Source organism: Diceros bicornis, chromosome 34 (genome assembly GCF_020826845.1).
Source record: "Diceros bicornis minor isolate mBicDic1 chromosome 34, mDicBic1.mat.cur, whole genome shotgun sequence".
Classification (NCBI taxonomy): domain Eukaryota; kingdom Metazoa; phylum Chordata; class Mammalia; order Perissodactyla; family Rhinocerotidae; genus Diceros; species Diceros bicornis.
Genome location: NC_080773.1, coordinates 24,880,356 through 24,905,908, shown reverse-complemented (window position 1 = coordinate 24,905,908; position 25,553 = coordinate 24,880,356). Strand labels below are relative to the sequence as shown.

At 55.2% G+C, this 25,553-nt stretch overlaps 2 protein-coding genes across 3 annotated transcripts; one reads left to right on the top strand and one right to left on the bottom strand.

The window, feature by feature from the left end:
• Nucleotides 1-3,348: 3,348 nt before the first annotated feature.
• ALDH16A1 (aldehyde dehydrogenase 16 family member A1) lies at nucleotides 3,349-18,735 on the bottom strand. The gene is made up of 17 exons (XM_058529855.1): nucleotides 17,721-18,735; nucleotides 12,823-12,925; nucleotides 12,289-12,415; nucleotides 11,539-11,717; nucleotides 11,375-11,452; nucleotides 10,984-11,165; nucleotides 10,745-10,897; nucleotides 10,072-10,257; nucleotides 9,746-9,841; nucleotides 9,400-9,536; nucleotides 9,126-9,231; nucleotides 8,911-9,041; nucleotides 8,394-8,561; nucleotides 7,898-8,099; nucleotides 4,902-5,087; nucleotides 4,472-4,594; nucleotides 3,349-3,931 (listed from the first exon to the last, which is right to left on the bottom strand). Exons 1-17 carry the CDS (start codon nucleotides 17,997-17,999, stop codon nucleotides 3,770-3,772), a joined length of 2,598 nt encoding a protein of 865 aa, XP_058385838.1. The 5' UTR covers nucleotides 18,000-18,735; the 3' UTR covers nucleotides 3,349-3,769.
• PIH1D1 (PIH1 domain containing 1) lies at nucleotides 17,672-22,846 on the top strand. Of its 2 annotated transcripts, none has more exons than XM_058529856.1 (10): nucleotides 17,672-17,749; nucleotides 18,745-18,838; nucleotides 19,170-19,236; nucleotides 19,616-19,795; nucleotides 20,954-21,015; nucleotides 21,104-21,185; nucleotides 21,628-21,757; nucleotides 22,010-22,085; nucleotides 22,439-22,582; nucleotides 22,725-22,846. In XM_058529856.1, the coding sequence occupies exons 2-10, from the start codon at nucleotides 18,749-18,751 to the stop codon at nucleotides 22,764-22,766; spliced, it is 873 nt and encodes a 290-aa protein (XP_058385839.1). In that variant the 5' UTR covers nucleotides 17,672-17,749; nucleotides 18,745-18,748; the 3' UTR covers nucleotides 22,767-22,846. The 2 variants fall into 2 exon arrangements, with proteins under 2 accessions (XP_058385839.1, XP_058385840.1); XM_058529857.1 differs by lacking the exon at nucleotides 17,672-17,749 and adding an exon at nucleotides 17,923-17,976.
• Nucleotides 22,847-25,553: the final 2,707 nt, after the last annotated feature.

The following is a 25,553-nucleotide window of genomic DNA, read 5'->3' as shown; positions in this document are numbered from 1 at the left end:
ACAACCTAAGTGTCCACTGACAGATGAATGGATCAAGAAAATGTGGTACATACATACAGTGGAATATTATTCAGCCATAAAAAAGGAAATCCTGCCATTTGCGACAACATGGATGGGCCTGGAAGACATTACGTTAGGAGAAATAAGCCAGACAGAGAAAGACAGATACTGTATGATCTCACTTATATGTGGAATCTAAAAAAGTTGAATTCATAGAACCAGAGAGTAGAACGGTGGTTGCCAGGAGCTGGGGGGTGGGGAAAATGGGGAGATGTCAGTCCAAAAGTACAATCTTCTACTTATAAGACGAATAAGTTCTGAGGATCTAATGTACAGTATGGTGACCACAGTTAACAATACTAGTCAATGCTGGTTTCAAGAACTGGATACTTGAGGGGCTGGCCCAGTGGCGCAAGCAGTTAAGCGCACATGCTGTGCTGCAGCGGCCCGTGGTTCACCGGTTCGGATCCCGGGAGCGCACTGACGTACTGCTTAGCAAGCCATGTTGTGGCGGCGTCCCATATAAAGTGGAGGAAGATGGGCATGGAATGTTAGTCCAGGGCCAGTCTTCCTCGGCAAAAAAAAAAGAGGAGGATTGGCAGACGTTAGCACAGGGCTGATCTCCTCACACAAAAAAAAAAGAATTGGATACTTGAGGGGCCGGCCCAGTGGCGCAAGCGGTTAGGCGCACGCGCTCCGCTGCGGCGGCCCAGGGTTCGCAGGTTCGGATCCTGGGCGTGCACCGACGCACTGCTTGGCAAGCCATGCTGTGGTGGCACCCCATATAAAGTGGAAGAAGGGCCAGCCCTGTGGCTTAGCGGTTAAGTGCGCGCACTCCACTACTGGTGGCCCGGGTTCGGATCCCGGGTGCGCACCGACACACTGCTTCTCCGGCCATGCTGAGGCCGCGTCCCACATACCGCAACTAGAAGGATGTGCAACTATGACATACAACTACCTACTAGGGCTTTGGGGAGGAAAAAAAAAAAAAGGAAGAGGACTGGCAATAGATGTTAGCTCAGAGCCAGTCTTCCTCAGCAAAAAGAGGAGGATTGGCATGGATGTTAGCTCGGGGCTGATCTTCCTCAAGGAAAAAAAAAAAGTTGATATTGGAAACAAAGAGAGAAAACATTTAAAAAAAATAAATAAATAAAGTGGAGGAAGATGGGCACGGATGTTAGCCCAGGGCCAGTCTTCCTCAGCAAAAAGAGGAGGATTGGCAGATGTTAGTACAGGGCTGATCTCCTCACCAAAAAAAAAAAAAAAAAAAGAATTGGATACTTCAGGGGCTGGCCCTGTCGCCTAGTGGTTCGGTTCGGTGCGCTCCACTTTGGTGGCCCAGGTTCGGTTCCAGGGCGCGGACCTACACCACTTGTTGGCGGCCATGCTGTGGCGGTGACCCACATACACAATAGAGGAGGATTGGCACAGATGTTAGCTCAGGGCTAGTCTTCCTTAGCAACAAAACAAAACAAAACACGAATTGCATACTTGAAAGTTGCTAAGAGAATAGATCTCAAGTGTTTTCACCACGTATATAAAAGGTAACTATATGTGGTGTTGTGGAGGTGTTAATTAACTTGATTGTGGTAATCATTTCACAATGCATAAGTATATTAAATTGCCACACTGACACCTTGAAAAAATCACGTTGTACAACCAAAATATATACAATTTTTATTGGTCAATCATACCTCAATAAAGTCGGGAAAAAAACTCAATGAAGACTGCACCTTCCTTGGGAATTCCTGCCACCTCCCTCACCCTCACCTCACACACACACACACTCAGGCTGGGCAGGGTGCCTTCTCTGAGCCCCTAGCGTGCCCTGAGCTTCGTCTATTATCATAGTACATGTCCCCTTAGGTTATGTCTGTGTGTCTTTCAACCAAAGCTGAGCCTACCTCTCCTCTGCTCACAGACTCTCTGCAGCTCACTAGTGCCCTTGGGACAAATTCCCAGCCGCTGCTGACACCTTGATTTTAGCTCAGCAAGACCCACTTCAGACTTCTGACCTCCAGAACTGCAAGATAATACATTTCTGTTGTTTTAAGCCACTAACTTTGTGGTAATTTGTTACAGCAGCAACAGGAAACTAATACGCCTCTCACCCACCAGAACCTCAGCTCCAGGAGGCCAGGTTCTGTCTTGTTCATGGCCATCTCCCCAGCACCTACAACAGTGACCCACTCAGAGCAGGCACCCAACGGATAGTTGTTGACTGACTGGATGGCTGCTTTGATTAGGAACCCCTGCCTCCTGGTCAGAGATGATTGGACTAGAAGTGGACACCTGACCTAGCCAGCCAATCAGATGTCCCCTCCTGGGGATGCGGCACTGAGCATCCTCTGTGGTCTGGGTCGGTGGTACACAGACCTGCCACAGTTGGCTTTGGCTGGTTAAAGCAACAGGACTAACAGGAAGGACACCAAGGCAGCCCACGGAATCTGGGAGGCAGTTGTCAAACCACAGGTAGGAACTAGAACTTTCCAGAGACTTTCCTCCAACTCTCCCATTCCTGTGTCTCTCCCGTCCAAATGTCCAGATCCCATGAGAGGTAATCTATTCTGCCCAGCCTTAGTCAAATACGGACAGGAGGTTGCCCATTCTCATTTGCCCCAGAACACAATCAACCGCTAATTAACAGCTAACACTCATTAAGCACGTTGTGTTACCCATCACTGAGTCAACCCAATGAGGCTGGAACTATGAACCCCATTTTACAAATGAGGAAACTCAGGCCCAGAGTCATTAAGAAGCTTTCCTAAAGTCACATCTTTTCTAGAAAGATCTGAATGAAGCAGATAGGCAGAAATACAAGACCCAAGAGATCAGGGGCCCATGGAGACAGGACCCGCCCAGGTTCTTGTCTACATTCCGGGTTCTCGGGACCCGGGGCGCCCAGATGCCTGTCCCGCCCTGTCTTCTGTAAGGTATCTCTGTAGCCTTCCAGAAAATTCCCTTTTATCCTAAGCTAGCCTGAGTGGGTTCCTGGCATCTGCTAAAACAGTGGTATGCTGAAGCGGCTCATTTTGGCTCATGGGACCCGATTACTAGAAGTTCAGGAATTCTGGGGGCCAGCCCTGTGGTCTACTGGTTAAGTTGGGCATGCTCTGCTTCAGCAGCCGGAGTTCAGTTCCCCGGTGCGGACCTATACCACTCGTCGGCGACCATGCTGTGGCTGCGACCCACATAAAAAATAGAGGCAGATTGGCACAGATGTTACTCAGGGAGAATCTTCCTCAGCAAAAAAAAAAATTTCAGGAATTCTGTCAGCTGGTTGTTCAACCATCTGGGGCTTGAAATCTGACATGGTGGGAGCATTTACACCACAGAAATTGGCAAAAGTTACTTACCAGGGCTTTTATTTTATTCCAGAGAGCTACTGCATTTTATTTCGTACCAGCACACTATGGATTCTGCGGCAACGTGTACGCAGACAAAGGCAAAGAGCAGCCGCCGCCAGATGGAGCAGATCGGAAGAGACGAGAGGCCCCAGGGCCCCGGCTGTGGATTCCAGGGTCCCCTTATCTGTTTCATAAACTCTGTGCTGTAGTGGAACCAGCCCTCGGGGCTGCCGAGAGTCAGAACTAAAATGGCCTCAAATAGACCAGAAGTTGCTGCCTGCTCTCCCTCCCCTCAGAAGCACAGCCAAGGTTGGTCAGGGTGTATTAGAGAGCACGGAACCATGAGAAGAAAGTTTCAGGCATCTGGTGTTGGTTTGGATCCATCTCTCCTCCGTCCAAGATGGAGTGGTGGTGCTCAGGCGTCAGTCCCCCATGGGCAGCCACAGGGCCTTGGTCCGTGCTGCCCGCAGCCCCAGCTCTGGGCCTGCCCCCTCAGCGTCCTGATCCCAGGCCCGTGGGAGGCCCCTGTTCACCCACACCGGCTTCAAGTTTCCTGCTGAGGCCCACTCCACAAACTGGGAGCCCTGGCATGGGGAGAGGGGGGATCAGCATATCCACTGGCTTGGTTGCTAAGCAGCTGCTCCCTTGGCAACAAGAACTGTTACTGAGGAGGGGACTCAGGGCTTGATCTAGGCTCTGTTGCTATACTGCTCAGCTCCTAGCAAGCAAAATTTCCAGATGCTGAGGGAAACAAGGTTGACCTTTGTGGCTAGGGAATTTCCTCTGTTAACAGCCCACATTGGAAGGAATGGCGCCCAGGGTTCTTGTTGACAAGGAGTTCCCATCTGTCACCATCAGGAGGTTTAAGAGGGTGGACTGTGGGCTTCTGACTCTGTTGCTAGGGTGTGGTCCTTAGCAATGGGATGTCCAATGAGATTAGGTCTTTGGGCTAGGCAGAATCTCAGTCCCCTGTTGCTAAGGAGATCTTCCTCCTTAGCAACCGGGGCTCTAAAGGGGCAAGACCTCAGAACCTGGTTGCCAAGGAGTTTCTCTCCCTTAGCAACAGTGGTTCTAAAGGGGTGTAGCCACGTTTAAGATGCTGAAGATAGCGAAACAAAGGGTACCTGGACAGATCCGAAATACCACAGGGCCTGGACGTCCTGGTGCAAGGCCAGGCAGCGGGTCAGGTGGTCACGGTCGCCTGTCACCACGTTCACCAGGCCCGCAGGCAACAAGGTGGCCATATCCTAGGGGATGGGAGAGTGGGTCATCCAGGGTTGGGAGGGAAGGAGTCAGAGACCCTGAGGGCAGTGGGGGCAGGGTGAGGGGTGAGCATCTGGGGAAGGAATGGGACTGGGATCCTGACTGGTCAAGGCTTGCAGTCTGGAGAGAATGGTCATTGGGTCTACAAGGAGGGAGGCTTGGATGCTGGGTCTGGGGTTATCAAGGCGGGTGGGGTGGCAGCCGAGCTCCGTGCAGGCCTGGGGGCACCCTTCACCCATCTGCTGCCCCAGAGGCTGCTGGGAGCCGCAGCAGGAAGGCAGGCGACTGTACCTGGCAGACCTCCAAGGCAGGGATGGGACAGGCCCCGCTGGGCACCAAGACCACAGTGTTGCCGTGGGCCAGCGCAGGGGCCAGCAGGGACACGAAGGCGAGCAGGGGCCACTCGTCCGGGCACACGATAGCCAGCACGCCCAGCGGCTCCCGCAGCCGGAGCACGGGGCCTCTCAGCTCTGCGACCTGCAGGGATGGGCAGGAGGTCAAGGGAGGGGCAAGGGAGCCTGACTGCCCTCCCAGGGCCTTCTCCATCGCCCGCCCCTTCTCTTCCTCATCCCCATCTTTGTTTTCCGTAACAACTCCAATAATAACATAACAGGTGATGGTTCAGAGCACACACTGGAGCCAGATCCTGCCTTCAAGTCCCAGCTCCGCCACTCACCAGCTGTGTGACCTTGGGTGAGTCACTTAACCTCTCTGGGCCTCAGTTTCCCATCTTTAAAATGAGGCTAGGGGCTGGCCGGTGGTGCAAGCGGTTAAGTGCACACGCTCTGCTTTGGTGGCCTGGGATTCATGGGTTCGGATCCTGGGTGCGCACCGACACACCACTTGTCACACCACGGTGTGGCGGCATCCCATATAAAGTAGAGGAAGATGGGCACGGATGTTAGCCCAGGGCCAATCTTCCTCGGCAAAAAAGAGGAGGCTCAGCATCGGATGTTAGCTCAGGGCTGATCTTCCTCACCAAAAAAAAAAAAAAAATGGGGCTAATAATAGTGCCTACCTCAGAGATTTGTTGGATGAAATGAGTTAATGTGTGTAGAGGGCTCAGAACCTGGCCTGAGTCTAGGTTTGTTAGTGTGTATTTTGTTTTTGTTGAGAAAGATTAGCCCTGAGCTAACATCTGTGCCAATCTTCTTCTACTTTATATGTGAGTCGCCACCACAGAGTGGCTGACGCGTGGTGCACGTCCGCGCCCGGGATCAGAACCTGTGGACCCAGGCCACTGAAGTGGAATGCACCGAACTTAATCACTACACCATGGGGCTAGCCCCATTTTTTTTTTTTAAAGCTTTATAGAACACAACTGACATTCACTAAACTGCACACACTTTAAAGGGTGCAATTTGATAAATTCTGATACATGTAGACACCCATGAAACCAATCACCACTATCAAGATAATGAACTTCACCCCCCAAATTTCCTTGTGCACCTTTGCACCTTCCCTCCTGCCCCTATTTGAAACCTCTCTGTCCTCAGACAAGCACTGATCTGCTTTCTCTCTATAGATTAGTTTGTATTTTCTAGAATTTTCCAGAATTTTCTAGATATGGAATCATAGTCTTTTATCTGGCTTCTTTCACCCAGCTGAGTCATTTTGAGATTTGTCCACGTTGTAGCATAGTCACTCCTTCCAACTGCCGAGTAGGATTCCATTGTAAGGATGAACCACACCTTGTTTCTCTATTAATCTGTTGAGGGACATTTGAGTTGCTTCTGGTTTTTGGCTACTATGAATAAGGCTGCTATAAACAATTGTGTGTAGGTCTTTTTACAGGTATATGCTTTCAGTTCTCTTGGGTTAAAATCTAGAAATTAAATCTACTTATTTATTTATTTTTTGTTGTGAGGAAGATCAGCCCTGAGCTAACATCCATGCTAATCCTCCTCTTTTTGCTGAGGAAGACTGGCTCTGAGCTAACATCTATTGCCAATCCTCCTCCTTTTTTTTCCCCCAAAGCCCCAGTAGATAGTTGTATGTCACAGTTGCACATCCTTCTAGTTGCCGTATGGGACGCGGCCTCAGCATGGCTGGAGAAGCGGTGCGTCGGTGCGGGCCCAGGATCTGAACCCGGGCCGCCACTAGCGGAGCGCGCCCACTTAACCGCTAAGCACGGGGCCGGCCCAAAATTAAATCTACTTAAATAAATAACTAGGAATCATGGCGGGTTATATGGTACGAGTACCCTTAACTTTTTAAGAAACTGCCCAAGGGTTTTCCAAAGTGGTTGTCCCTTTTACACTCCCACCAGCAGGGGGCGAGAGTTGCAGTCCCTCCACATTCTCACCAACACTTGGTGTGGTTCTCTTTTGAATTTCAGCCATTCTAATAGGTACATAGTGATATCTCATCGTGGTTTTGAGTTGCATTTCGCCAGTGATCAATGATGTTGAGCGTCTTTTCTGGTGCTTAGTGGCCATCCATAAGCAAACATTTTTTGAGCCCTTGGCTATATGTCAGGCCTTAGGTGTTCAGCTCATTTAGTCTTCATTAACAACTCCTCAAGGTCAATACCATCTTGTAATTGTATGATTGCATCTCATTTATGGAGGTGACCCAGGTCAAATGACTTCTTATCTTTCTGTTATCTTTCTGTTATCTCTATCCCTGAGGTCGCTGAATCCTCACAGTTTCTTCACTGGACCCGCCGTATGGTTCACACCAACCCAGTATCCATATTTAGTTGCATATTATGTATATAAATCAAACAAAAGTCACACCAAAAAATACTCTGTGCAATGTACTCTCTATTTTCTACCCTAGTCTTTTTTATCAAAAAAAAGAGAAAATCATGGTTACGACACACTAAATTTATTTATTTTTTGGTGAGGAAGATTGGCTCTGAGCTAACATCCGTTGCCAATCTTCCTCTTTTTTGTATGTGGGACGCCACCACAGTATGGCTTGACAAGTGGTGTGTAGGTCTGCACCCGGGATCTGAACTTGCGAACCCTGGGCTGCCGAAGCAGAGCGCGCCAGACTTAACCACTATGCCACCAGACCGGTCCCCAACCCACTAAATTGATTTTACAGCCCAGTAATGGGTCACTAACAACAATTTGAAACACTTCTCTATGAGGCAGGCCGTATGCCCATTACACAGATGAGAAAATTGAGGTGCAGAGAGGTGAGGCTACTTGCCGATGATCATGCAGCTGGGAGGCAGTGGGGCTGGGCCCGGACCCCATGTCTGACTCATTCCAGAGCCCCTGCTCTGACCTCCCTCCAGATTGCCCCCCCTTGTCCGCCCGCCTGCAGACCCCTCTCACCTGCAGGGTGTGGCCTTGGGCCTGGGCACGGGCCCCCCATGCCCGAAGCCGCCTCACACCCAGCTCCACTTCCGCCTTGGCGACCTTGAGCTCCACTCCGTGCCTCTCCAGCCTCGAGGCCAGGGCAGACTCCCTGCGCTCCAGCGCGGCTGCCAGGGCCCACAGCACGGCTGCCCGGGCCCCTGGCGACTGGCCCACCCAGCTGTGGGTCAACAGTGCACACAGTACACACCAGGTGGGCATCCTGGGCCTGGCTCATCCCAGGTGCCCCATCTCTGTCCACAGCCCCTGCCCTCAGGGTCCAGGGGCTGTGGCCCATCCTTCCGGGGAGGCGAGTGAGGGGCCAGACCCATATCCTATCAGCCCTGGGAGTTCAGACTCCACTGCCCATCTGCCCTCAGCGTCCAGATTCCATAACCCATCAGCCCTTGGGGGTCCCAGACTACCCCCTCTGATGCCTCACGACCCCTGGGCTTTCCCGCCTGACGCCCCTTACCTGGGGGCAGCCTGGTGAGCGGCCTCCACGGCACCTCGGATATCCTTGGCTCCACCCTCAGCCACATAGCTATGGAGATTGCCCTGCAAATCCTGGATGGGCCTGGAGCTCCGGGCCCCAGGAGCCTGGAAACGGCCCCCCACGAAAAGCCCATAGGGGGGTGCTGGGCTGGAGCAAAGTGAGGTGTCAGGGTGGGTCCTGGGGCCAGGTCTGCTCAGAGCCCACGCCTCATCCCATTCGATGAACCACCACAGCTCCCATGAACCTTTGGGGGACCACAAATTCCTGGCCCCATGAGTCTCTGCGAGAGCACAGACTTTCATTTGGCAGAACTAAGACTCTCATCAGGCCTGGGGGTGGGGGGGTGAAGCCGTAAGACCCAGAATGCAATTCTCAGCAAGACCCTCAAGGGCTCTCACGAATCACCCTCCAGTCTGTGGAGGAGCCTGTCACAACTTCTCCTCTCCCCTCCCGCCCCTCAGGGATGCGGGGAGTTGCAGCCCCTGGAAGAGCTCACCTGGGCCCTGTTTCAGGCCCAGCCGGAAGGGCGGAGGGGACAGCAAGGCCAAAAGTGTCATAGTTGAGATTCTCGGAAAGGTGGGGCAGCCTGGCGGGGGTCCCTGAGGGCTGCAGGTACTCATACAGACCCTGTGAGAGGGACAGTGTCAAGGGGACGCAAGGTGGGCACGGGGTGGACAAAGGGGTGGGACGGGTGGGGAGGGGGGCACTCACATCTGGGCCCCCGTGCCAGGAAGACCCATTCTCTTTGCAGCCACCCATGGGCACCGCAGGGTCCCTGAGGCCGTGGGCATTGATCCAGACTGTCCCCATCCGGAGCCTGCAGGGAGGGAGGGGACAGCAGAGAGAAAACTGAGGCGGGCAGTGAGTCAGAGAGACTGGGGGGAGAGGGACTGGAGAGAGGGACAGAGACCCGGAGAGAGAGGGAGACACCAGGAACGAAGCTGGGGCCGTCCAGCTCTTTGTGCCCCCGTGGATGCCAACTAACCCGTAGCCCAGCTCCAGGGCCGGCCCCAGCCTCTCGCTCCACACACTGGCACTGCCTCCTCGGGGCGTCCCGTTGGCCATGGCCAGTGCCTCCTTGGCTGTGCGGAATGGGGAGGCCACCACCAGAGGCCACGGCACCTGGAAGGGGTGACGAGGGAGCGCAGGCAGCCTGGCCGGCCCCTCCCTCCGATATCCCACCCATTAGGGGACCAGCCTGCAGCGGTCGGCAGCCCCCAGACCCAGGCCAAATGGTCACCCCCCGGGCCTCTGTAGGTGGTGTGCTGCTGCCCACGGCCGGCTGAGGATGGGTGGATGGAGGAGGATCTCTGGGGGCCTAAGGGGCTCACCTCTGCCTGGGTGCATGGGGAGGCTGGGGGCAGGTCAGACACCAAGGTTGGGGGATAGAATGGGCTGTCTGAGGGTACATCGCCAGCCTGGAACACCTGGGGAGAAAGAGAAATAGATCTAGTAGTCCACTCCCAGGTCCCTCCTCCCCAAAGACCCGGGAGTCCATCCCCCAGCCCCTCCTCCCTCAGACCCAGGAGTCCGGGCCCCCAGCCCCTCCTCCCTCAGACCCTGGAGTCGGGTCTCTAGGCCCTCCTCCCTCAGACCCTGGAGTCAGGTCTCCAGGCCCTCCTCCCCCAGCACCCCCGAGTCTGTGCCCCCAGCTCACCTGTGCGCCCTGGCTCTGGGCCTCGCGCACATAGCGCTGGGCCAGGTCACGTGCGGCAGCCCCTCGGGCCCCCATGTCCACGGCCCCGTCCAGCCCTCGGCCAGCACGCAGCCGCCCCATCCGCGCCTGGAGCCGTCTCATGGTCTCGTCCCACACAGACTCCTGGATGAGAAGCCTGAGGCCCCCCTGTTAGGAAAAGCAGTGTCAGTGGGGGTGAACTCAGGGCCCACGTGATGGGGACAGGTCCCCACAGAGGGCCGAGACCCAGGGACACACATGCACAGATCAGGGGAGGGTCAGGGAGAAGGGGCCGAGGACCCGGGAGACTCTCCGAGGCCCCAAACTCCGGATAGGAAGTGGGTCACAGAAAGTTGGCGATTCAGAGTGAAGAGAGAGGTTGGAAAATGAAGGACATGGCCACTCAGAAAAACGAAGGAAGTCCTAAAGAATAAGAGACACAGAGCCCCCGACTCTGCAAGACCAGGAGAGCTGGGACCTGGAGATTCAGAAACTTGAGGTGCTGAGGACCCCCACACGTGTGACAGTGTAAAGATAGAGTTTTGGGACGCAAAGAACTGAAAATGAAAATGAACAGAGACGTGGGGCCCTAAGGTCTGGAGACAGACATGCAGGGCCCCCAGGACACGAGGGGACACGAGCGCACGGGGCTCACCGGGCTGCGGTCGGACCAGGCTGCATCCACAACGCCCTCCACGGCTGAGTCCACGTCCGCTGCCTCCGTCACCAGCAGCAGCGACTCAGCCCCCAGGGCCAGGCTCAGCTCGAGACCCTTGCCCGCCAGGGTCCGCCGAAGGGCACGTCCTTCCTGTGGGACCCCTGCAAGGTTCAGCTGGGACAGGCGCCTTCTGGCCCCCCAGCCACGTCCCGGCCCCCTCTCAGCCCTGAAAATACCTCGACGACTCCACAGAAGGCCACCTTCTGGACTCCCGGCTGGGAGGCCAGGACTGGTCCCAGGGAGGTAGGGCCACTGATCACGTTGAGGATTCCTGGGAATGAGCCCAGCTCCCCTGCCAGCTGGGCCAGGAGGAGGGGCGTTGGGGAGGCCGGGGGCACGAGGACCACCACAGTGCAGCCTGGGGAAGGCAGGCAGCTCAAGGACCCCAGAGTCCAGGTCCCTGGGCCCCACCTCCCTCAGACCCAGGAGTCTGGGCCCCCAGCCCCTCCTCCCTCAGACCCAAAGGTCTGGGCCCCCGGGCCCCTCCCACCTCAGACCTAGGAGTCCCGGTCCCCGGGCCCCACCACCCTCAGACCCAGGAGTCCAGGCCCCCAGCCCATCAATTACCCACAGCCAGCGCAGGGCAAATCCTCCACATCATCTCAAGGAAGGAGAATGTGGGTGGCACGATGAGACCAATTACTCCTGCAAGAACAAATGAGGGGACTGGGGCAGGCACTGCTGGGTCATGAGGGAGGAGGGGGCTGGGGGCCAGGACTCCTGCTTCTCACCCATGGGCTCCCAGCCCGCCAGCACCTCTTCCTGGCTGTGTGCCTGGACTGCATGGTACTGGAGCAGCTGCTGGGCCAGTGGGACATCCCTGTCTCGAACCTCTCGAACAGCCCGACCAGTAACCAGAGACTCCAGGGTCCACAGCAGCCGCTGGTGCTTCTGGATCATCTTGGCCAGCCTGTGGGGAAGGCAAGGCAGATGGTCATTTCCCATTATCCCCCAGCCTTATAGAGTCCTGATACACACCCCACATACCTGGACTACAATTCCCATGAAATGCTGGCGGCATCCCCACCATTTACCAGGGGGTGGAAGGCACCAAAGATTCATGGGAAATGTAGTCCTGGAAACACCGAAAACCTGAGGGTGCTGTGTAAAGATGTCGGCTATTTGTAACCCCCAAAGGTGCTGGGAAATTGAGGCTTAAGCTCTAGTATCAATTGCACTCTGGGAAACAGAATCTTTGTCTCTAGCTGCCCCAAGAATGTGCTGGAAAACGGCTCCACCAGCCCCAATGAGCTGCAGAGAAATGGAGCTCAGATGAGCCCCAAAGATATGCTGGGAAATAGAGGCTTTGTCATTACTATCCCAGTGAATAGTGGTAAATGGATGTTTTAGCTGCTGAAGGCTCAAAGGCATGCTGGGAATATGAGCCTTAGCTGCCAATGAATTCAATGGGATACTGGGAAATACAGTTTTGTCCCCAAGTCCTTCCCCACCTCCCAGGGTCCACACCTCAACTGCATTACCTGGTCAGGTGCTGGGCCCGACAGGCTCCAGGGAGTCTGCTCCAGTTCTCCAACACAGTCCTGGCTGCCTCTGCAGCTGCTGCAACATCCTCGGCCTGGGCCTGGAGGCAACTGGCCAAGTTCTCTCCTGGGGAGATGAATGGGGGACCCAGATTTGGGGGCATGTAAGAACTGGAGGGGGCTGAGATTTCCAGAGCCCAGGAGCGCCCCAAGGCAGTAACACTGGTCCCCAGCCCACTCTGGGTCTCAGTTTTGTCATCTGACAAATGGGGATAAATCTATTGGTCATGGCTCTGGCTGCCTCCCACAGGCAAGGAAGGGATTTTAGCAGATAGTGACTTCAAAAAGCGTCCAAGGGACTTGGAACCATAATTGGGATGACTGTGATCAGGAGGAGCCAGAAATCTCAGCCTCCTCCCCCGACCAGCTGCTCCCTGCCCTCAGGGCCTAAGCAAAGAGAATGGGGTGTTGCTGGTGGGTACGGCTGGGGTATAGACACCTCTCCCTCCCATAATGACTGGGGACACCTCATACCTGTGATGGGGTCCTGGCAAGGCACTGAATTCCTGTGATCTGGCTTTAACCACTTCCCATTTACATAGTGACCCAAGTGCCGGTCCTGGGTGTCCAGCCAGGCCTGGGAGAGAGGGGGACAGTTTGGAAAGAGCTCTGGGAGGCAGCTGGGAGAGCTCAATCTCTACCCAGAGTCCTCTGGGAGGGGGACACCTGCCCCCCTTTGCCTCATCAGCTAAGTTTTTTTCCTGTGTAGGAGAAAAATACACATGCACATTAAATTCACCATTTTAAGCCTACACTTCAGCGGCATTTACTACATTCACAACGTTGTGCAACAATCACCACTATCTAATTCCAGAACATTTCTATCACCCCAAGGGAAACTCTGTACCCTTTAAGCACTCACCCTCCCTCCCCACTGGCCCCAACCCCTGGCAACCACAAATCTGCTTTCTGTCTCTAGATTTGCTTATTCTGGACATTTCGAGTAAATGGAATCCCACAACATGTAACTTTCTGTGGCTGGCTTCTTGCACTCAGCACGGTATTTTCGAGGCTCACCCATGTTGTAGCATGTATCAATGTTTCATTTTTTATGGCTCTGTGATACTCCATTGTCTGGACAGGCCACGTTTTCTTTATCCATTCTTCAGCGGATGGGCATTGGGGTAGTTTCTGCCTTTTAGCTATTGTGAATAGTGCTACTAGGAACATTCCTGGAAGAGTTTTTGCTTGAACACCTGTCATGACTCCTTTTGGGTATATTCCTAGGAGTGGAATTGCAGGGTCACGTGGCAACTCTAGGGGTGACTTATTGAGGAACCGCCAAACCGTCTTCCACAGTAGCTGCACCACTTTACTTTCCCATCAGCAATATATGAAGGGCATCCTACTGACTTTTAAACAGAAAATGTGAACAAAGGATTAATAAAAGCTTTTCTCCTCTGTGGAGAAATGACCTTAGGATAACTTTCTATTTCCCTGGAAACCTGATACAATTCAGCTGTGTTTTGTTTTCTTGTTTTCTGATAGGGAAGAGGAGCCCTGAGCTAACATCTGTTGCCAATCTTTCTGTTTTTGCTTGAGGAAGATTGGCCCTGAGATGACATCCGTGCCCATCTTCCTCTACTTTATATGGGACGCCGCCACAGCATGGCCTGATGAGCGGTGCGTAGGTCCGTGCTCAGGATCACGAACCTGCGAACCCTTGGCCACCAAAGTGGTGTGCTCGAACTTAACCACTATGCCACCGTGACGGCCCCAATTCAGCTGCCTTACTAGGCAATGTTGACCCCTAACTGGGCCATTGCACCTTGACGGGGGAAACTGGGAATGCATCATAAGTGTCCAGTGGGAAGCCAGAGCCTTGGGGCTTCCTGGAGTGCTCTGCATTCTGTGATTGGGCATGTCCCTTGCCAGGACCCTAGAAGCGATGCCCATGAGGCTGTATCAAGCGGTACCAGGCTCTCTTTGGGACGTGTGGCTTCTAAGCCAGGCGGCTCCTGCGCCTGTGTGGTGGTGTTCCCTCCCACCTCAGCTGTCATCACGCGAGGGAGCCACGTGGACCCTCACTGAAGACAGAGGCCCGATGCTGCCCTGCCAGGTGCCACTTATTTGGCTGTGAGGCATCTAACCAAGGCCAAGACATAGCACATGGGTGCTGCAAGAGGGGCAGTTTAGCGTGGAGCGCCTGGAGGAGGGGCCACATGGCCTCGCTCTGAATCTGGCTCCCACACTTACTTGGGTGCAACCTTAGCTAGGGTCTTATAACACCCTGGCCTCGGCTAAGCCATCTGGGAGATGACTGGGAGATGTGGATAATCATAGGCCCTCCACACTTCACAGGGCCGCGGTGAGGACTAAATGGATCAATACATGTCACATGCTCAGAGTGGCACGACTTAAGAACTTCTATGAATTTTATTGCATTTCGCTTCCACATCTGTTAAAGGTTTCTTTCCCTCTCTGGTCCTGTCTTCCCTAAAACCTTGCTAAACCCAAGACACGCTTCCCACTTTTTCCTTCTACAAACTCTGTCTTCTCTTAGCATTTCCAATGCCACACTCTCCTGATTTTTCTCTTACTCTGCTTACTTTAAAATAAAACGGTCAGGGGCCAGCCCCGTGGCTCAGCGGTTGAGTGCGCGTGCTCTGCTGCTGGTGGCCCGGGTTCAGATCCCGGGCGTGCACCGACGCACCGCTTCTCCAGCCATGCTGAGGCCGCGTCCCACATACAGCAACTAGAAGGATATGCAGCTATGACATACAACTATCTACTGGGGCTTTGGGGGAAAAATAAATAAATAAATAAAATTATAAAATAAAACGGTCAGCCAGAAGTTCCAAATTCAAAGACTCCCCAGGGAAAGAGGCTTTCTTTTGTGTGTGAGAAAGATCAGCCCTGAGCTAACATCTGTTGCCAATCCTCCTCTTTTTGTTGAGGAAGGCTGGCCCTGGGCTAACATCTGTGCCCATCTTCCTCTACTTTATATGGGATGCTGCCACAGCATGACTTGACAAGCGGTGCGTCAGTCCGTGCCCGGGATCTGAACCGGCGAACCCCCGGCCACCGAAATGGAGTGTGCGAACTTAACTGCTACGCCACCAGGCTGGCCCAGAAACATTTTTGAAATAGTTGGAGATCTATGAACACGAGCTGGGCATTAGATGATATTAAAGAATAACTGTTAATGTTGTCAAGTATGAAAATGGCCTGATGGTTATGTTACAAAATGAGCCCTTATCTGTTAGAAATGAGGATTCAAATATTTATGGGAAAATAACATGCATGACAGCTGGGATTTAAATCACTCCAGAAAAAAAGAGAGAAAACAAAGAGATACAGTATGAGGCCAAATGTTGATGATGGTTGAAGCTGAGTGATGGCTAAATGGGAGTTCAGAATCATCATTACTCTGTGGAAGTTTGCAAAATTTACCCCCAAAGAAAAACAAACCTCTAAAAGAATGTCCACAGGGTCCTGGCAGGCCATGTTAGTGTGGGAAGAGGGCCTGGTGGAGACTGGGAACTCACGACTTGTCTAAAACCAGTCGCTACTGGATCCAGATGATTTTTGTCGGGAAATGTGAGCCAAAGGTCGCCAAATTGTGGGATTTTATTTTCAAGAGAAGCTGGAATCCCGGATGTTTACATGGAATTAGTTGCTGGCTGATGCACATTTTCAAAAATAAAGTTCAGGCCAAAGAAAACATGTTTGTTGGTTGAGTCTGGCCCACAGAATGCAAAATTGAGACTTTTGCTTGGGGGTAGGTGGTGGGGGCCAAGGGCTCTGGAATCCAAGGGCTCAGGTTCAAATCTCAGCTTTACCTCTTGTAAACTGCGTTGACTGTGGGCAAATTACTTACCTCTTCAAGCCTCTGTGTGCTTTCACTAAAATATGACAATAATCCCCTCTCACAGCTGTTGTGGGGATTAAATGTGATCATGCTGAGCACAGAGGCTGGCACATAGAAAGCATCTCATAAATACAAGCTATTATTATCACATTATTGCTATTTCAGGATATTCCATCTCTAACCAACCTCCTAGTGTGGGAGATCTCTGTACTTACCTCAGATCCTCTTATCTGAGTCTACACTCTATTTCTAGATAATCTGGTCACTCCCACATTTCAATTATCTTTCTATGTTGGCGAGTCCCAGCTCCCTGTCTCCAGACCTGAAGCTCAGGCCCAAGCAGTATTTGGCTCCTGCCATGGCCCAAGGCTGTCCCCAGGTCCCTCACACTCTCACTATGTGATAACCAAGCTCAGCGTCTTTCCCCCGAAATCTAGCTCCTCCTGGGTTCACCATGGGGTGGGGGGGGAAACAGCCACCCAGTCACAGGCCAGACCCCAATCCTTGCCCTCTCAATGCCCCACAACCTGTCCCTCCTGGACCTCTGTCTCATCCCCTCCTCTCCATCTCCACAGCCTGTGCCAGGCTCAGGCCTCATCTTCCTCCACTCGGACCACTGTTCTAGCCTCCTCCTCTCTCCCTCAAGAGAAGCCCAAGCTTCCCACGCCTGGGGGCTAGAGGCCCCTGTGGGATCACAGAGCCCCATGGCGGAATTTTGAAGGGTCTAGGTAATTACAGAATCTTCGAGGCACCCTACTTATCTACAGGAACCCCAAGATGGCTCTGAGGGAACTTGACGGATCACGGGAGTCCTAGGGAAGTTCTGAAGAACCCCGAGGGATCACGGGATCCTCACGAGGATCTTAAGAGGCCCTGAAGAATCATGGGAGCCCCAAGGGACATTCTGAGAGGCAGTGAGGGATCGCGGGAGCCCCACGGGGGTATTCTGAGGGGCAGTAGGTAACTACAGTAAGTTACGGGGTTCTGAGAGTTCCCGAGATCACAGGCGCCCCACAAGTATGGAGGGCGCCCTGAGGAGTCACGGGGGCCTCCACGGAGGTTCCGAAGGTCTCCGGGTTACCTGGGTACCCACCCAGGAATTCTGGGGGGGCCCCGGAGGACCATGAGAGCCACAGGATGTTCTGAGGAATCACGGGAAATCTAAGGGGGTCCTTGGAAGATCACGGGAGCCCCACAGGAGTTCTGAGTCCCGGGGGATCACGGGAGGTTCTGAGGGGGCCCTGAGGAATCACAGGAGCCCCTCGGGGGCTTCTGAGGAAGCGGGGAGGCACCACCGTGAGTTCTGCACGGCGGAGCACAACACCTCCCAGGGATCAAGGAACAGACGAAAGGGCTGAGACGGCAACCGCAAGGGCTCATGGGAACGTCCTCCAGGGGTGGGGCTAAGGCGCGGCGGGAATCACGGGAACCGAGAGGGGCGGAGTCGCTGAGCTGCCGCGGAGGATCACGGAAGTCGGCGCGCAAAGCAAGGCCCGGAGAACTGGGGGGGGGAGAGAGATACCGCGGAGGAAAAGGCAGCGCCGGCCTGGCAGGCCCTCACCAGTGCGCATGCGTGGCTCTCGGGGACGGGTCCGTACTCCAGCGTGGAGAAGATCTCTCGGGCGCGGGGCGCTGCTCGAGTCGCAGCCATCACCCCGCCTGAGCCGCTTTCCACGAAGGACTGCGGGGCGCTCTGCCAAAGGGGAACCTTGGGGTCCGAAGTCGGCACCACCCACTCCAGCCCAAAGGGCGGGGCTAGGGGGGGGATAGAGCGTAACCCCGCCTTAGGACCCGGTGACCCCGCCTTTAGGCCTGCGGTGGGAAATATAGTTTGGAGCATGCGCAGTCCTCAAAGCAGGGGAAGGGGGAAGGAAAATGTGGGTGCCTTTGCAAATAGTTAGGAGGGCTCCAGATTTAGAAAGGTGGCCTTATTGGTGTGTCTTCTCGCCACCCTGTCCATATATTGGAGACAGGAAGTGCAGCTTTCAGTCCGAAATACATTTACTAGAGAATCAAATCTGGCTCTGGGACGAAGTGATAGTTTAGAGATCAGAAGGGAGGATGGACATCGAAATTAAGGTTTTGAAAGTGCGCCAGCCTTGATTGGCCCGTTACCTAGACAGATGTGGTTGTCGGGAGAAGTGTGGCTTTAAGCGATACAGGAAGTGTGGCATTTAGGGTTCAGACTCAGGATTTAGTTTTGATTGGTTGAGGTGAGAGGCGCGGCTTCAGACTTAGACTGTGATAGGTCGGTAACGCGAATGCGGTCGCAGGATTGACGAATGAGCGTCGGGGTAGCCGGAAGGGTGGCCTACTCGAGTCCCTGGTTACACAGAGGCCGGAAGTGTGGCTGCTATTAACACATGGGGCGCGTAGAACCTACGGAGCATCTAGAGATATTGGCTCACAGCAGATTTGACGACGGTGTCTGGTCTGAGTGGACTTGTAGTCTCAGGCCAGATTCTTAGATTTTCGTACAGAATAGTGGGTGTCAGGAGTCAGTTGAGGGCCCGGCAGCAGGCTCCAGAGTTCGGCGAAGGTGCCCCACGTCGGGGTTACTGAGGACGCCTAGGTCTCTTCCCCAGGACCATGGCTGACTCGAGGCTGCTGGTGCCGGAGCTAAACGAGGCAGAGACGATGGGCGCTGAGGCGGCGCGTTTCGAGGAGCTGCTGCTGCAGGTGCGGACTGACCAGCTCCTGGGTCACTGGGTATTCGGGGGATGTTTTTTCTTGGTGCTCAGAGATGGGACTACAATTCCCAGAATGCACTAGGGCAACAACAGTGCCTACATGGAATTGTAGGTGCTCAACTCCAGATTGCTAGGTTCTGGAAGAAATGGAAGTGGGATTGGGGTTGTTCTTCCGGGTTCTCAAAGGAGGAAAGGGACATAGTATGTCTTATTCCCCGCACAGCTTATATACATAAAAATTTCTCAGTAAACATTTGAAGAACAAGGAAGGGGTCTGATAACTCAGACGCCAAGCCTGGAGGTTGTTTTCCTTCACACAGGCATCCAAGGAGCTCCAGCAAGCCCAGACAAGCAGACCAGAATCAACACAGATCCAGCCTCAGCCTGGTGAGAAAGGCAGAAACCCAAAGAGAGGGATGGAGTCCCAGAGAGAGGTGGATAGAGACTGGGGGCAGGGGACACAGAGAGGAGGAAGCAAAGAGACACAATAATGGGGTAGAGAGGCTGGGGGCAGGGGCGGGGGGCCCGGTGAACAGAGACCCAGAGAGAGCAGGGAAGGGACAAAGATCCAAAGAGAGGATGGGGAGGACAGGAGTGACCAGGGGGACAGAGACTCAGAGATAGAGAGTCAGAGATCCCAGGGGTGGGAAAGGGAACAGACTGGAAAGTGCAGGACCAAGACTCAAAGGGGAGGACAGATCAAAAGATGGACGGAAACTGAGACCCATGCAGAGACAGATGGTCAGGACAAACCCATTCCCACCAGGTTTCTGCGTGAAGACCAACTCTTCGGAAGGGAAGGTTTTCATCAACATCTGTCACTCTCCCTGCATCCCTCCTCCGGCTGACGTGACCGAGGATGAGCTGCTTCAGATGCTGGAGGAGGACCAAGCCGGGTTTCGCATCCCCATGAGTCTGGGAGAGCCTCATGCTGAACTGGATGCAAGTCAGTGCCCTCGGAGGACCCAGGAATCCAGCCCCCTGGGTCCTTTCTTCCCGGGGATCCAAGAATCCAGGGCCCGAGACCCTCCTCCCTCAGGACCTAGAAATCTGGCCCCTCTGATCTGATCCTCTTCCCCGTGGCATATCCCTAGCCTCCTGGACATCCAGCACCCGCTGCATGCGGCACTTCTGGTTCTGCCCACCTGGCCAGGCTGGCAAATCTCCCCGCGCCACCCCAGGGCGAGGGAGGGCTGGGCAGTTGTGCTCATTAGCAGATCTCCTGGCTCTAGTCCGGGACCAGCTCTCGCTCTCATCCCTGTTTTCTCCTCCGCCCTCCTTCCCTGTTTCTATCTCTCTGCCTTGTCTCACCCCTGTCTCTGTTGCGTTTTTGTGTCTATATCCGTGTTTTTTCAATTCACATATGTCCCCTGAAGCCTCCTGGGACCAAGCTTTGGGCACTACCCTGGGGAGTAGGGACTTATCAAACCCAGAACCTGTCCTTGAGAAAATTCCAGTCTTGGGTGAGGGCGAAGGAGACAGATATGATTTCAATGTGGTGCGATTTGTGCTGCGCTGGAGGGGGCTCCTCACCCCACCCAGCGGTCAGGGAAGGCTTCCTGGAGGAGGAGATGTTGGATATAAGATTTGAAGGAACCTGAGAAGTTCTTTAGGCCAAGACAGAGAAGAGGGTTCTAGGCAGAGGGGACAGAGGGGTCCAGAGGCCAGAGAGAATGATTGAATTGGATTGGTCAGTAATCCAGAGTGTTTGGAAGAAGTCTGAAGGGACAAGGTCGCTAGAGGAGAATTGAGCTTCTCTCCAGGTGGGAGGGGCAGACCACACAGGGAATCCAGCCTAGGCGGAAGGGCTCAGACCTTAGCCTGGGGGCACTGGGGAGCCATGGGAGGGCTATGAGTGAGGGAGGGGCGGGGTCAGCTTTGGGACATGGTGGGGAAGGATCCGAGGGGTAGAGGCTGGAGCTGGAGAGGAGGCTGGTATGAGTCCAGCCTGGCAAGTGCGTATCTCGAGTCTTCACTTCCTGATAGTCTCTGGGTCTCTCTGGTTCCTGTGGCTGCTGTCCTCCATTGTTTTCTCCTTGTCTGTGTCTGAGCGGTGGTGTTCTCACGGAGGCCTGGGGGTCTCACCCCCTTTCTCTCCCCGCAGAAGGCCAGGGTTGTACCGCCTACGACGTAGCTGTCAACAGCGACTTCTACCGGAGGATGCAGGTGGGGGGCGGGGCTGCGGCGAGGCCTGGGCGGGGGCCTCTTCCTCCGCCCCCAGCCCTCCCGCATCTCCTCCGCTTCTCTCTCCTAGAACAGCGATTTCTTGCGAGAGCTCGTGGTCACCATCGCCAGGGAGGGCCTTGAGGACAAATACGGCCTGCAGCTGAATCCAGGTGGGGGGCGGGGCCTGGGCCGCCGGGGAGGAGCCGAGCCGGGAGCAGCCGGGGGCAGCCCTTGGGAGACGCGGGCTAGTGTGGGCAAGGGTTTTCTTAGTCCCCTAGGCTGCGGATTGCAGGGAGAGGGCGAGGCTTCCCTAGGTGAGCCTGGCTCGGGGGACCGGCCGGGGATTCCAGATAAGGGGCGGAGTCTGGAGAGCCTGGGAGGGGCGGAGCCAGCAGCATCTCCAGGAGGCAGATCGTATTGGCCAATAACCCTGGAGGGGCGGGGCTAAGGCGGGCGGGCTTCCTAAAGCCAAGCTTGGGGGTGTGGTCAGATCGCTGGCATCCTCGGAGGGGCGGAGTCTCTCCCACGAGGCTCTGGCTGCGCAATGCCTCCTAAAGGAGCAATGGGAATCTTGACCCCTGTGACCTTTGACCCCGCGCTCCCTCCCCGCAGAGTGGCGCATGTTGAAGAACCGGGCTTTCCTCGGCTCCATCTCCCAGCAAAATATCCGGTCCCAACAGCGTCCTCGGATCCAGGAGCTGGGGGACGTGTACACACCCGACTCCCTCAGACCTGAGGAAGGGTGGGCCTTTGATGGGTCCCCTCTCTCGTGTTTCCTCAAGGCTCTTTGGAATCCCTCCCTCTCCATAGGGGGTGGTGTCCTGGGGCTCTGGGAACTCAGAAAGGGGAGAAGCAGAACTCCCACTGGGAAGGCTTCCTGAGGCAGCAGAGCTGGTAGGAGGGAGACGGGGAGGGAACAGCATGCCAGGCACAGGGAACAGCCTCAGCAAAGACCTGGCGGCTCTTCTCACTTCTGGGTCTTCTTCTTCCCCAGCCCTGAGAAGCCTCACCTGAACCTTTGGCTGGAAGCCCCTGACCTCCTCTTGGCGGAAATTGACCTCCCCAAACTGGTCAGTGCACGCTGGAGCAGAGCAGGAGAATGAGGTCTGGAAGAGTCAGGGTCTCCAAGGGGGAGTTATCTGGGCTTGTTGCTGGACCTGTGTGAGCCTGGTTAGTGCTACCCTCTGAGCACGGCTGCCTTCTCTGTCCCAGGGGCCCTCAGGCTCACTTCTGGTGCTGTTCTGAGGATGCCCAGGGGATTGTAAGTGCTCAGTCGTGGAGAGCTCAGTCTCCCACCTTTTCCCTGGGAGATTAGCCCCTTTAAATATGATATCCTGACACACGAGGCTTCTCTCCCTGGCCCCTATTATTATCGTCCTGTTGCTGGGAAGGGAAGAGTGGACTGATTTCACCAAATCCCCAGGATGGAGCTCTGGGGCTGTCGCTGGAGATTGGAGAGAACCGCCTGGTGATGGGGGGCCCCCAGCCGCTGTACCGTCTGGATGCCTACATCCCCCTGCGGATCAACTCTGACCAGAGCAAGGCGGCCTTCCATCGGAAGAGAAGGGTACCTGGGGTGGTGGGGGAGAGGGGGTGGCGCAGGGAAGCAGAGACACTGGGGGGCCTGCACTCCTGGGTCTGAGGCAGGAGGGGCTGGGGGCTCGACTTCTGGGTCCTGAATGATCCTCCTCTTTCCTGTCTCTCCTCAGCAATTGATGGTGGCGATGCCCCTTCTGTCGGTGCCTTCTTGACCGGGTATCTCCCTATGCTTCCAAGTGGGGAGAAGAGGCTGGTAGCTTCTTTAAAATTGAAATAAAAGATTTTTGCCTTCGTTCTGTCTCTGGCTGGGAGTACGTGGGGAGAGGGAGGGAAGAGGGACGTTGGACCATAGCCCTGGAGTCACCTAGAGGTCCCTGCCCCGGCTCAGGCCTTGTCCTGTCTCCTGGATCCTCTCCCTGGCCTCCTGGCTCCAGTGTCTCCCCTGGTCAGTTTCCCCCACGGCCCTCCTCCAGCTGACCCTGCCCCTCTCCTGTTCACCGCCCCTCCATGGCTCCCCAGCGCCCCCAGGAGAAGGTCCAGGCTCTGTGTGGGCTGGCCCCTTCCATGCCTCATTTTGGCCTTTTCCTCCCTCTCACTCAGACTAGTCACACTGAGCAGTGTCCTGACCACACAGGTTTTTTGCACCTTCTCTTAGTTTCTGCTGTTCCCTCTTTTTTCCAGTACAACCCAGGACATTTCTAATGGTCTCGTCCTCACAGGCGACGTTTCCCCAGCCCTTTGGTGATCAGATCGGCACCATCATCTCCAGCCTTTCCCACCCTTGGTACTGACAAGCTGCCCGTTCCTGGAACTGTAATTCACATCACAATCTTACTCTCATAGCAGTGTCCCCTGTGGTGTGACAATGCCTGACATTCAGTAGGAACTCAATATTTATTGAATTAATGAATGATTGCCAACACTCTCTCCTTCTTCCATAGCGAGTCCTAGGAGGATGAGTAAATAGAGGAGCCTCAGTGGTAAATGTTGGAAGAACAGCGAGGAGGCCAGTGTGGCTGGAAGGGAGTGAATTGGGGGGAACTGGGAGTAGATGGTGAGAAGGGGCAAAGGTAGGGAATGACATCCATTGGGGTCTGTGGTGCCTCTGAAGGAGCGAACGTGGGCGTCCTGTCCACCAGAGGGCGCAATGTAGCCCCATCCCATTATCTCAGAGAACTACAATTCCCAGCGGCCCTCGGAGTACGCGACCCTTCCGAAGCAAACAGTGAGGTCCAGCGGCCGCTGGGACTTGTAGTTCACACGGGAACCCTCCCTGGGATGCCGAGGAACTCATTCCCAGGTCTTGAAAAAGTGTGGGGCTGGGTCCTTTCCGCCTTCCTCTGTCTCCATGGTGATGGTTCCGGCGAAGGCCGAGGATTTGGCAGCAGCAGGCCCCCCTTCCCACTCCCTCCTCTTCACCATCTGCTCCACCTTCACACCTGGCCCGAAGCCGCGGCCGCCGCCTCCGCACCCAGGCCGGGGATTCTGCCGCCACAGGGTGGCGCGTGGGGACGGCTCCGCGGGCTACTCCTCCCTCAGACCCAGGAGTCCCAGCTCCCCGGGAAGCCGGGGTTTCTCAAACATAGGCAAAATTGTGAGACCCAGAGACTCAGCGAGACAAGGCGAGAGGCGAGAGGCCGCGCCGGGCAGTGGCTGCCGGGCCACCCCGTCCCTGGCACCAGCCCGCCGCGCCGGCTGCTCCCTCCCACCCCCTTGCGGGCCTGTGCCACATCATGAAAATTTAATCCCAAATGCATTTGCGGCCCGAAGCAGGGAGGCGGTGGGGAAAGGAGCACACTCCTGAGGCCTGGATCTGGCAGTGGGGCCTGGATCTGGCAGTGGACTCAGCGTCGGGGAGAGGGCTGGTCTGCAGAGAGGAGCCGGGCAGGACGCGCCTGCCGGCTGGGGACTGCGCCAGAGTCGAGGTTCAACCCCAGAGGGGCGGGGCTGGAATTCGGGGGTGGGGCAAGAACTCAGAGGGCGGGGACAGATCCCGGAGGGGGGCGGTGACAGATCTCAGCGGCAAGGGGCAGAACTCAGTGGGTGACAGAATTCAGACGGACAGATTCCAGGGAGTGGGGGCAAAAATCAGCAGGGACAGATCCCAGTGAAGGGGACACAACTCTGTGAGCCAGGACAGAACTCAGGGGGTGGAGAAATATCCAAGGGGGCGGGGACACAACTCAAGAGGGTGGGGACAGAACTCAAAGGGCGGGATAGATCCCAGGGTGGGAAGGCAATTATGGCCTTTAACTGGGGGGGAGAGGGGGTGGAGTATAACTGTAGAGGTGGAACTCACAGGGGAAGGAAATCGGGGTGAAGGAACTGGAAGGGAGATGCGCCCAGAGGGGAAGTAGAACTGTAGGGACGTGGGATTCAAGAGGGGAAAGGTGGACACGGGTGGATGGAAGTCAAGAGGGAGGGAACTGGATGGGGGAGGAGCTAGAGGGGACAATGGGTGCATCGAAGGGAGGGTTGGGATTTATGGGAGAAATAATTCTCTGAATGAGAAAAGAATGAGAGAGTTGGAACTGGGGATGGGGTTGGAAGTCGGGGGGCGGGATGTGGAACTGTGGGGGCACAGAAATTCGGAGGGATAGGACTGGGAGGATGAAATGCAGAAGGAAACTCAGACGAAGATGGAAGCGTAGAGGACGAAAATGCGGGGATGAATTTAGGGGAAACTGAAGTGGGGGGCACAAATCTCAAATGAGGAAGAGAACTAAGGAGGAGAGAAAATTTGGGATAGAAGGACTTGGGGGTGGGGGGTGGCACAGGGGGGAGTAACTCCGGGAAGGGATGGAATTGGGGGCGATGCAGCTCAGAGGAGTGAGTTCAGAAGCCGGAGGCGTGGTCTTGGGATGGAAGGGCGGGGACAGAATGGCGATGAAAGGCTGCGGAAGGAGGGCGGGACTAGAATGCGAGGGGCGGGGTCTAGCAGGGATGGGCGGGGCCTCTCCCCGCCCCGCCCCGCCCCCGACGCCCAGTGCAGTGACAGC